Raw genomic sequence first — 12,179 nt, forward strand, 5'->3', positions numbered from 1 at the left:
GGGTGTATAAAGCCCTGCATCTCCCAGTTGGATTGGCCATTGCCCGCTTCCTCTGAACAATGAAGATACCTTACATAGATGCATTTAGTGGTCTTTATTATCTCTTGCCTCGCCTCGGAGTCACCTGCACCCAAGTCTGTTTCTGGGTGGGGCCTGGGTAATGTTTACCTTCGTAGCTCCAGGGCCATCCTCAACTTTGAGTATGCTTCCAATGAGTGGAGATACACAGAACTCTGACAATTCTAAAAGATACATTCTGTGCCGTGGGAGTGGAAGTGTTCACCACCATGTGTGGCCTCAACCTACTCAATGCCAGCAAATACTTCTAGTTGTGACAACCAAACTCTGTGAGCTTTGTCAACTGTCCCCTGCAGAGTAGAGGTGCCTCCTGCCTGCTGTGACCCACTGATACAGATTGATAAGGGATTTTCATAAGGCCCTTCTGATGCTGAGAAAGGCAAGGCTTGTCAAGAGATTTTGTGGAAACTGAGTCCTGTACCTCCAGCTTCCGATTCCTTCCTTCCTTCCTTCCTTCCTTCCTTCCTTCCTTCCTTCCTTCCTTCCTTCCTTCCTTCCTTCCTTCCTTCTTTCCTTCCTTCCTTCCTTCCTTCCCTCCCTCCCTCCCTCCCTCCCTCCCTCCCTCCCTCCCTCCCTCCCTCCCTCCCTCCCTCCCTCCCTCCCTCTCTTCTCCTTCTCTTCTTCTTTTTGAGACAGTGTTCCTCTGTGTAGCTCTGGCTGTCCTGGAACTTGCTTTGTAAACCAGGCTGGCCTCAAACTCACAAAGATCTGCCTGCTATTGCCTCCCTGAGTCCTGGGATTAAAGGCATGGCTCAGCTTCTGATTTCTAAGGTCAGTGCTTACCCCGCAGCCTGGAGTCCTCTGAGGACCCCAACAAAAGCTTTGCTCCTCTTCTTTTGGATCCAGCTCTGTTATGTCCTTGTCCCTTCCCCTGTCCCATCCCACAGCCTGTGCTAAGTTATGACCCACTGGCTGGCTTGCTGGTCCATGGCAGGTAGATCTCAGACTGGCCCTGGTCATTCCCATTACATCTTCTTCAGCTCCTTGGGCTCTTCCCCGTGTTTGAACACGCTGATGGTGACCTGGCCTGTTTCTGAGCCATACTTGTTCTTGACAAAGATTCCATAGCGCCCACTGTCTTCACTGGTGACCTTTTCAATGGTGATGGTGACCTCAGTACCCTTCACCTCCATGTGGTACCGGTCGAGGAAGGAGACAGGCTGGTCATTCTTTAGCCAAGAGATTTCAGGGGAAGGGTCTCCTGAGATGACGCAGGTCAGGCACAGGGTCTGTTTTGATTGACAGAAAGAGAGCGATTTTACTTCCCTGTAACTTGAACTAGGCATTCACCTTTACGCAGCACACAGAGAGCTACCGGGACAGGCAGCTGTGATGAGCAAAGGTTATGCGTGCGTGCCTGCATGTGTGCACAGGTGTGTTTGCCTGCGCGTTTTAAAAACAAGGTCTCAGTATCCTAGACAGGCCCTGAACTTGCTAGGGAGCTGAGTTTGACCTCGAACTTCTCTCTTTTCCTGGCTCTACATCCTAAGTGCTGAGATACAGGCATGCACGTTTATGTAGTGCTGGGGGTGGGAGCCTGGGCTTTGTGCATGGTAGGCAAACTCTACCAACTGAGCTACACCCTCAGCTCTTCCGTGTGCTCTGTTGTAACCCATAAAGGGAGACATGTCCTATTTCAGCCACACTTTCTCCAAGCCTCAATCTTCTATAGGGAAAATTCCTAGGCAGACTCTTAGACAATTCTCTAGCAGTGACCAAGCCAGAATGGCCTGTACTCTGCAGTTTTACTTTTGGTAAGATACACGCCATTGTGACATTACCACGCAACAAAAAGTATATTGGTTTTTTTTCTTTTCTTTTTTTTTTTTTTAAAGATTTATTTATTTATTATGTATACAACATTCTGCCTCAATGTATGCCCGCACGCCTGAGGAGGGCGCCAGATCTCAGCACAGATGGTTGTGAGCCACCATGTGGTCGCTGGGAATTGAACTCAGGACCTCTGGAAGAGCAGCCAGTGCTCTTAACCTCTGAGCCATCTCTCCAGCCCCTTGTTTTGTTTTTTGAGCCAGGATTTCTCTGTAGCTTTGGAGCCTTTTCTGAAACTCGCTCTGTAGACCAGGCTGGCCTCAAACTTACAGAGATCCGCCTGCCTCTGCCTCCCAAGTGCTGGGATTAAAGGTGTGCGCCACCACCTGACGGATGATATTGCTTTTAAAATTTGTGTATGAATGTTTGCGTGCATGTATGTATGTATGTACAGCGCATATGTGCAGTGCCCTCAGGAGTCAGAAGAGGGTATTGGATTCCCTCAAACTGGAATTACAGATACTTGTGAGCCATCATGTGGGTGCTGGGAATTGAATTTAGTTCCTCTGCAAGGGCAGCCAGTGCTCTTAGCTGCTGAGCTATCTCTCATCCCTGAAGACTGTATTGCTTTAACACAAAGCTTTGTGAATTGAGTTTGGAAGTTCTTGAGTGAGGTCTGAGGCAGAATACTACAACATAATAATGAAACTCGCAGGCTCTGGGGCCGGGCTGCTGGGGTATGAACCTCAGCTCTATCCCTCAGGCTGTGTGACCTTTACCAGTCCCTCATCCACGCTAGGTCTCAGTTTCCCTGGCTGTCCAGGGGGACCAGAATCAATACTCCTTTTTCAGTGGTTGCCTTGGAGGCAAACTCAGTGGAGATATGTACTAACATACTAGTAGCCAGCAGAAAGCAAACATGAGGCTGGAAAACACTATGGCTTTCGGGGGTTACCTAGTTGAACTCTTGTGGAAGCCAGACTCACAGGCTCCCCCCAAGACTATGTAAAGATGGGGCAGAGGCAGGTGGAGCACAGGGAGCTGACATCAGGCTCCAACACACATATACCCATCGAGCCTCTTGACCAGCTGTGGTAGTTCCAACCTTTCCGGTCAGCCTGTCACCTTTGGCTCTCGAATCCACAGCACTCCACTCTGTCGTGACCCAGGAGGGATGCTCAAGGGAATATAGGCATGGGGCTGGCTGTGGGCTGGGAGGAATGATACCTTATCTTCCATGATGGTGGCCACATCTGGCAGGCCCCTTACCACCTTGGCCCGATCTGGAATGGAAAGAAAAGAGCCGAGTGGTGAATCTGGGAGCTTCTCTCCTGCCCAGCAGCTCCCCTCAGAGTGGAGGGCTAGTATCAGGGAGAGTTCCTCCCAGTTCCCTCCTTAACACCCCGTCCCATGTTCCTTGTCCTCACAGGTAGGAGATACGCTATATGGGAGCAGCTTCTCCCATGGAGTTGAGGTCACTATGATTAGTGGTACACAAGCGTGACAGTGACTTGCCGCTGTCCTCAAGAGAAAGAGTGGATGGGATTGCTCTTGGCTGGAACTAACAGAATCCACCCAATAAACTTTGTCTCTGAGCCACGGGGAAGGGTATGTGTGGGAGACCAAAAGGGGGTCAGGGAAAGCAGCAACATTTTTGGGTGCTCTGACTATGGTCCAAGGAGGGGCCTGGCAGCCACAGGAAGACAGTGTAGCAATAAATTGCTAAGTAGAGAGTCAAATGTATCCCTTAGACTGCACCAGATGCCATGGGGAGACCTAGACCCTGTGTCCCGGAGGTGCAAAATATTTGCCATGTATGTACTGTCTACTGGGCCTAAGGGAGAAGGATCGGGAATCAGACAGAAAAGGCCCCAGGGATGGACACTGCCATGGGCAGGAATTTGCACCGGCTTTCCATAGCTGAGGGAGCGGACCCAGCAACCACATGTGGTCAAGTTTAAATGCCTTCATGGGAGTCCTGGATGGGAGGGGACATTTGTGTCAAGCATATAACTAGGTGGTGGGGTGAGGGTCCCCACTCTCCTGGGTACATGGGAGGCTGGCTTTTGGATGTGCTGTCTCCCCCAAGGTTGGCTGACACTGTGAGGTCACTTGGAACCTTGGATTGCCAGGGCTGCCGTTATACATCCAATGCCTGTCCGGCATCATGCAGGGAGGGGCACCAACATCTCTGTGTTGCTGGTCCTGCAGTGTCCTTGATGCTCATAGCCCTCTAGGTCCCTTCCTCGTCAGGCTGGCAAGGCTGTGGGATTCTGCTGCCGTCACTGTCTGTCACCGAAATCCCTATTTCCCGTCACTGCGCCAGGGACACCTACGGGCTATACTGCTAACTCTGGGTTGTTCGAAGCACCTCATAAGTAGGGCAGATTTGAACATGGATTAGTGTTTTTTTTGGTGGGGAGTAGCTCAGAAGCTGTGTCACACCCCTGGACCTGGGGCTGCTCCTGGGTTAGACTCGCCATCGCCTCACCCTGCCCCAAACCTCATATTTAGGCTCCAGGCCACCCTCTTCCATGGCTGACTTGGAAGGCTAGCCCAGGCTTACTCCTCTCAGTTCCCTGCCTTTGGGCTCCCATCAAGGTTTGGGGTGCCCCCGCTCAGCACCAGACCAACACGGGGCCTGTCCAACCCATGACGTCCTTATCTGTCTTTTGTCAGCTAGCTCCCAGGGGTCCCCAGGAGCAGAGTGAGGGCCCAGAACTCCACAGAGCCCACTGGGAGCTAGGACTTCCGCAGTCAGCCAGGAACACAAAGAAGGAGACCACTGGGGACTCACTCTTCTCAATGACAGCCAAGGCCCTGAAAGACAGAAATGGGAACAAGGTGTGTCTCAGGTGTCTGCTCTCACCGGGTGAGACAGGAGGGTGGAACTAGATAGGGCTCCCAGTGGGGGCCTGGAAACAGTCCACCCCTGAAGGGACCCCTGATTCACAAGGAGAGTGTGGGGGACACTCACTTCAGTCTCTGGTGCTCTGCCAGGGCGTCGTCAAAAGCTGTGGGACAAAGAAAATAGGACTGTCTTCAACGTCCCTCCCCTTCCAGGATTCTCCCAGGGCAGTGCCAGGTTTGGAGGAGGAGAGAGCTTCCCCAAACACCTGGGACTCTCTCTTCTCTTTCTCTTTTTGAGACAAGTTCCCACTGCAGAGCCAAGGATCTGACTCTGAACTTGGCTATCCTCCTGCCTCCACCTCCTCAGGGTCAAGACTGCAGGGCTGTGTCTCCTTGCCTGACCTCATCATGGAATTTTCTTTAAAAATTTAAAAATTGTTATTATTGTACATGGATGTGAAGGCAGAGGAAAACTTCATGCAGTTGGTCCTCGTCTTCCATTCCTATTTGGGTTCTGGAATGTGAAATCAGAACTGAAGGTCTGGGTAACAAAGTATTTTAATTCCTGAGCCATCTTGTCCCCCCCCTGCTGTGAGACAAGGTTGTAGGTAGTCTGGGCTGGTCTCAAACTCACTATGTAGCTGAGGATGGCCTTGAACTCTGGATCCTTCTGTCTTAGTGTGGGGGCTTTGGATGTGTGCCACGGTGCCTGATCCCATGTGATTTTCTAGAAAGGTCTCTCAGCAGACAGACAGGAGGATGGCTTACCTTGCCCAGACAGATCTGTTGAGAGCTGCCGGACTTCCTTCCCGGCAGTTATCTCCAGGGTGTATTTGCCCTTGTCTGAGTCCTTGGGGTCCAAGATGTGGAGCCAGATCTCATCCAGGGTGGTGCCCGCCCGCACCCGGTCAGTACTCTCCAGACGCTTGTCTCTGCGTTCGAAGGCAGAGGATGGCTAAGGCTGAGTGTGGGCTGACTGTCCATAGCCCCTCTTTGGACTGTTGTTTTCAGATGGAGGGGATGAGAAGTGTGACCACCCACCAGACGGTTGCTATAGGGCCACCCATCCATTGTTCAGTGTTTCATCAGACGACCATGTATTCATTCAGCATCCAACCACCCCTTCCTTCCTTCCTTCCTTCCTTCCTTCCTTCCTTCCTTCCTTCCTTCCTTCCTTCCTTCCTTCCTTCCTTCTTTCCTTCATCAAATCCCACGATAGATCAATTTCATACCAAAGCTGGGTCTCTATATGTCATATGTAGGCTGGGACAATGAGCATACGGCTTTCTTGGGGCAGTGACTTCCCTGCCCTTGGGAGCCACTCCCCCACCTCTCATTCCCATCTTAACCCTACTAGCATCTCTGCCCAGTTGCTTTGAACTTAGAAACCATCAAAGTTTCAACTCTTTCCCTTTTCCATTTAAATTTCTTCCCTGAAGACCTACTCCATGTTCCCAATGTTCTGTTGCCCAAGCCTACTGTCACAGGACTCAGAAACTCTGGCTGAAAAGGGACCCTCTATCACCCTGAAACTTCCCGTGGCCCTCACCCTCTCTCATTGCAGATTTGCCCAAGTCAGTCCAGGCGTCAATACAGAATGGGTGCAGTCACGTCTACTCCATGAGGCTGAGGCATACACATGACCAGATGCTCTCAGGAGATCCTACTCTCAAATTATCTGGGGGAAACCTTCCCGAGTTTCTGTCCTGACCCTTCCACAGCTCTCTCTGCCTGTACCTGCCTCCTGAGACTGGCTACCCGGGTTCACAGTAGGCCCACAAGTGCACCATCACTCCTGTGACTGGCTCGTCCTGATTCCCACATCCTCTCCTCCCATGGTTTCCAAAGACACTGCTTTGGGACTATAATCCTTCTGTTGTCATGGAGACCTCAGATCCAGATCCTGCCACCACATTCCCTGGGGGGAAACTCTTCTATTCCTCTTATCCCTGTGTGAGAGCATCCCCTCTGCTGATCCCTAGGGTCTGGGACCTGTGGGAGGACTAGGAAGGGGGAGCAGGAGACTCCTAACGGGGCAGGTGCTGGGACCTTTCAGCTGTACAGGCTCTGGAGCAAGGCCAACCTACTTGTGGAACCAAGCGGTCTTCATGTACTCCGTATGGTAGAATTTGACCTTGCTGAAGAGCCGGATCCCCTCTTCAGTCCCCTGGATTTTCAGTGGGGTTGCCGAAAGAGCTGAGGATACAGAGGCCAAAGGTCAGTCTCCCCCCCTACCACCCGCCCCCAAACCTGTGAGTGGTGTGTTTTGGGACCAGCCTGCTTGCTGCAGCTCTGGACAGTAAGGTAGAAACACAGGACTGTGTGGGGGCAGGGGCTTTCGTCCCCTTCACCGAAGGGAGACACTAGACCCATGCCCGCAGCCGAGGCTGTTGGGGGGCATCCTTAGAGGCTCTTCAGCATCAGGACAAGGCAAAGAGGAGGGGCATGCTCACTTACCACCAATCCTGCCCAGCTCAGTGAGGACAGCGTCCAGGCCTGGGGAAGACAGAGATTGTTTAGCTGGGTATGGATTCCTTTGGGAATGTCCAGGGGTGGTAGTGGTGGCTTTGGAGAAGGACGAGGGAATTCAGAGCTTCCCTGAGGATGGGGGCTCTGGAGAACGACTTGGGGAAGGGAGGGGTTCTTGGGAGGTGAGTGACAGATCAGGCATAATACTGCTGTTTGATAATTTTTTTGTCATATGCGTCAGCCAGCATCAAGACAGCAAGAACCCTCTGTGGGTGCAGGGTCTTCAAGCCCAAGCTGACTGTGGTAAAACACAGCAGCACCCATACCGGGTCCCTGCCATTGGCTACTGTGTAACCTTGAGCAACTCACTTAACTTCTCCATGCCACAGTTACCCCAAGTGACATGGAGACCCCATAAATCTTAGTCGCTGGCTCCAGGGTGACTCTCCACAGCCCTCGCGTCCCATCTCCGACATCACTGGCTCCTACCTTCACCTGTGAGGTCCAGGATGGTGTCATCTTCCCCTCTGTCATCAGACACCACTGCTCTGTAGAGCCCCTGGTCTTCTTTGGAAAACTACAGAAGAGGATGACAGTGTGTGCAGGGGTTCCAGAAGGGGAGGTGACAGCAAGCCAGGAGGTCCCCGCTCCTAACCCGCGTGGCTTCTGTTCTGGCGTTGGTGGGTGTAGGGAGCATGTGCACGTGTGTCTGTGTGTGAATATGTGTGTATGTGTGTGAGTATAATCTGTGAGGGTGTGAGTGTGTGTGTGAGAGCTTGTATGGGAGAACGTGTGTGTGAGTCTTTCTGGATTCCCAGTGATTCCTTGGAGCCCAGCCCAGCTCATCATGTCCAGCCTGGGCAGAGTTTGTCTGTAGAAGACACAAACTCTCCACCATGCTTTGCGATCTCCCTGAGGCCCTGATGCAAGCGTCCCCTGCAAGTTCCCCAGAAGGAAGCATGTTTTCTTTGGATCAGAACATGGGGTCCTTCTGGCATGTGTTGGCAGTCTCAAATCTGAAGCAATGACCACCGAAGCGAGAACCTGGTTGCACTTTTGAGAACCTTCGCTGAGGATGGAACCTTGGCCATCTCACACGCAAGGCAAGGCATCTAAGGCAGTCTGGGCCCAGGGGCATGTTTTGGAGCAAGAAGCAGAAGTCAGAAGTAACATCTTATCAGAAGGCAACTCCTTCAGGGTTCCTCAAAGGTTCTTTCCATCCAGGCCACCTCTACATAAAGACTTTGGGGCAGGATCCAAGGCAGAGGTAGGTCTGTCCCTAAAACACAATTCTCCCTCACCGTTTCTTCTTTACCCAGTCCTACTGGGGTGGCCCTGGAAAGAGCAAAGGTTCCTAGAGTGGGCACCGGAGTGGACAGAAAACCAGGGATGCCTCGGTTTTGTGGAGCAGACATGGCTGCACCCACTGGGGAGCCTCCTGTCCTTCCGCTTCACCAGTCAGAGCCTCAGTTTACTGTGAAGCAGCTTGGGTGTCTTTGCTATGTGCTCCAGGTTCCACAAGGAACCCAGAGATTGACACTGGGTGAAAGCCAGAAAGCCCTGCAGGGCAGGTGATTATATCAAGAATCCATGAGTATTATGTACCCACGGAGTGACACACCCCTTTCGAGGCGCATGCTGACAAAGGCTGACATGGTGCTGTCCTGGTCAAGGGAGAAGACCCTGAACTTTACCATTTTCATCCTGGTTCGGACCCGTGATCAATTGTCCAATGCCCCCAGCACCCAATCAGAAGGTTCTGGAAGTCAGTAGCAGACAGAGAAACCTGATGGGTGGGGAATCAGCCTTGCACGTCTCTCCCAACTAGCCTTAGTTGTCTGGGGGCTATGTGGAGGGACCTAGGAAAGAATCTAGCTCCAAGTTTGCTTTTCCCTGGACCTGCCACCCTGGGGGACATCATTCCCTTCCTCAACCCTAGACTGGGGCAGGGAGCTCACAGAGAACAGATAACTGTAAGGCTGGAGAAGGCCAGTGGCGAGCCCAAGGTCAAGGCTGCAAATGCTGGACCAGAACCAGGCCTGGGTCCCAAGACAGAAAAAAAAATTCAGTAACAAGTAATACTGGGCCTGTCATTTGAAACACTTATGTCCCGGTTTTTAATGTTAATTTTGAGTTTAAAAATTTTATAAGTAAGTTTTTGTGTTTTAGACTCGTGTAACAAAGGCTGGCCTCAAACACTTTATTTAGCTGACAATGACCTTGAACTTCTGACCCTCCTGTCTCCACCTCCCCAGTTTTGGGATTGTAGGCAGGCACTTTTGCACAAGGTTTAGGTGGTGCTGGAGATCAGAAACAAGGTTTTGTGCGTACCAAGCACTCTCTTTACCAGCTGAGCTACATTCCCAGGTTCTGGGATTTATCTTCTAAAAAACATTCTCTTTAAAAAATTGTATGTGTATCGCGTTTGCTTGTACACCTGTGCACCATGTTAGTGTAAAGAGGGAGCCGTGGAGGCCAGAAGAGGGCTTCGCGGAGGCCAGAAGAGGGCGCCGTAGAGGTCAGAAGAGGGCATCAGATCCCCAGGGACTGGAGTCACATCCAGCTGTGGGTGCTAAGAACTGGAATCTGGGTCTGCTGTAAGGGCAATGAGAGCTCAGAGCCCTGAGCCAGCTCTCCAGCCCTGAGCCAGCTCTCCAGCCCTGAGCCAGCTCTCCAGCCCTGAGCCAGCTCTCCAGCCCCTTGCATATATCTTGACTGGGTTCTGGGTCCCTGTGTGACCAGCTCTGCTCAGGTTCCACTCAGTCCAACTGATGAGGGTGAACCCCGAGCTCCTGCTGCTCTTACCGCTTCAATGCAGAGAAGTCCGGCTCCCGTCTGCGGGTCGTACTGGCCACTGGGGGCCTCTTTTTTCTGGAAGAACCACTGAAAACGAGTCTCCTTCTTGGTGTTGGTCACCTGAGGACAGGGCGTGCGGAATCTCCATCAGTCCATCAGACTTTCCAGTTCAAAAATAAAAACCCAACTCAGATAACTTCTTTACAAACACAACTCCTCCCGCCGAGACCCACACACTAGTCCGCTGGTCCCTTCCTCTTGCCTCATGTCTCATCCGCTGGCCTCTGGATCCTGACTTTTGCTAAAGTTACTTCCTGCCTCTTGGTCCCTTCTGCTCTGTTTTCCCAGTAAGTAGCTAGGCTTCTTAACGAGTCAGATGTCACCTCCTCCAGGTAGTCCTCCTGGAAGGACCCCAGAGAGTGCTTCTCCTGCCCTATAACTAATACTGTCCTGAATGTGTCTGGTCATCCATAAGGTGTGCTAATTTCAGTAATTCTGCCTTGTGTTGAGGGCTCCCCGAGGCCTAAGGGAATGACGTATGCCCAGGACCTTGTGAGCACTGGTGGTTTCTCCTCAGGAAGCGTGTGCTGGTGTGGGAGTCCCTTGCACATTATCAAAGGAGCTGCAAGACGCTGAAAGAACCCAGGCTTTGGGGTCAGGGTGACTTGTTGGGACCCGGCCTCTGGAACCTAGGTGTGTCCAGCTATTTTCCTGCTTGTTTTCTCATCTCTGAGGTGGGGTAGTAAAGAACAGATGACTGTGAGGCAGGAGACATTAAATCATCCCTGAGCACACTGAGCAGTGTCTGGTGAGGGTTATAATGAGCAGGAAGCCCCGTCAACCCCCTGGGCCCGGGAGCTGCTGGGAGATCTCGCTTAAGGCCTGACTCAACACATACTAATCCTGCTGTCCCCCACTGTGTATGTGTGTCTGTCTGTGTGTGTATGTGTGTCTGTCTGTCTGTGTGTGTATTTTGTGTGTATATGCATATGTGAATGTGTATATATGTGTATATATGTGTGTGTGTATGAATGTGTCTATGTATGTGTGCGTGTACGTATGTGTGTGTACATGCGTAAGTATGTACATGTGTATTTATGTGTATGGGTGTATGTGTCTATGTACGTGTGTGCAAGTGTGTATGTATGTGTGTGTATATATTTATGTGTGTGTGCGTGTGTCCATGTACATGTATGTGTGCCACTTCCTAGTTGTGGGATCAGCCAGGCACAGGAGATAAATTCCAGGATGGAGGAAGCAAGGAGAGCCCCTGGGCTTGGGGATGAATCGCAGGTCATGCCTCACGGGGCTGATGGCAGAGCTGGAGGTGGGGTGGAGACTTGCCTTGCACGTCAGAAGCACTTGGCAGTCCTCGGTGACTTTCCACTTCAAAGGCTCCTGGAAATAGGGACCTGCAGGGAAGAGAGGGCATGCTCAGGAGTCATGAGCTTTAGGCTGAGCCAGGGCGCCACCTGGTGGTCAGATCGGGGAAACCAGCCGGGCAGGAGACCGCTAAAGACCCTTGTCTCCAAGAGGAGGACAAGGACGGGGTGAAGCAAGGGGTCTGGGGTCTCTTTAGATGAAAATAACGTTGAGGAGGCACTGGCTCTTGGGCTGGGAAAATGAAGTTTTTTTTCCTGTCACTACGACAGGGCTTGACCAGATCAAGATCATGGTAAACTTCCCTGGCTGGGTTGGTATTTTCCAGAGCGGATCAAGGGCTCTTACCCTGCTTTCGCTTCCAGTCTCTTCTCGTTGCGTCTGCCTTCCTTAGCAGCTTGTCAAACTCTGTGAATACATCGGGAGGAGGCGGCATGAGTGGAGAGAGAGCAAAGGTCCCGGGAGTGGGCACTGGGGAGGACGGGAGAGCAGGGATGCGCTCAGCAGACCCCAGGGCTGGGAGCCCAGATCCTCGGGAGGGTGAACAGGGAAGGATGGGGTCAAGCCAGTGGGGCCGGTGCTTCAGGGAGGGGCGGGGCCAGCTGACCGTCATCCACCAGGGCGAGCGTGATCTGGTTCTTGGCTTTTCCATCTTGCAGCTGGGCGGTGTATGACCCCTTGTCATCCTCCGACAGTTGCTGGATGATCACCTCCACCAGGCCCTTCTCTCGGACAAAATTGATCTTGCGGTTCTGAGGGAACAAATCTCTGAGTCCTTTTTGGGCGTTTCCTGTTCTGGGAGCTCTGCCAGGGGTACACTTCAGGATGCAATCAAG

General features: G+C 52.1%; 1 protein-coding gene across 1 annotated transcript in view; it reads right to left on the reverse strand.

The window, feature by feature from the left end:
* Positions 1–699: 699 nt before the first annotated feature.
* Myom3 (myomesin 3) overlaps positions 700–12,179 on the reverse strand; it is a 46,808-nt gene continuing 35,328 nt past the window's right edge. The window contains exons 25-36 of the mRNA XM_057784604.1: positions 11,951–12,095; positions 11,692–11,751; positions 11,308–11,375; positions 9,973–10,083; positions 7,657–7,744; positions 7,156–7,194; positions 6,786–6,894; positions 5,467–5,630; positions 4,826–4,862; positions 4,646–4,668; positions 3,076–3,131; positions 700–1,307 (exon numbers count right to left, since the gene is read on the reverse strand). Coding sequence (XP_057640587.1) covers positions 1,044–1,307; positions 3,076–3,131; positions 4,646–4,668; positions 4,826–4,862; positions 5,467–5,630; positions 6,786–6,894; positions 7,156–7,194; positions 7,657–7,744; positions 9,973–10,083; positions 11,308–11,375; positions 11,692–11,751; positions 11,951–12,095 — 1,164 coding nt within the window. The 3' untranslated portion in view covers positions 700–1,043. The remainder of the gene's footprint in view (positions 1,308–3,075; positions 3,132–4,645; positions 4,669–4,825; positions 4,863–5,466; positions 5,631–6,785; positions 6,895–7,155; positions 7,195–7,656; positions 7,745–9,972; positions 10,084–11,307; positions 11,376–11,691; positions 11,752–11,950; positions 12,096–12,179) is intronic.

This window comes from Chionomys nivalis, chromosome 11 (assembly GCF_950005125.1).
Source record: "Chionomys nivalis chromosome 11, mChiNiv1.1, whole genome shotgun sequence".
NCBI lineage: Eukaryota > Metazoa > Chordata > Mammalia > Rodentia > Cricetidae > Chionomys > Chionomys nivalis.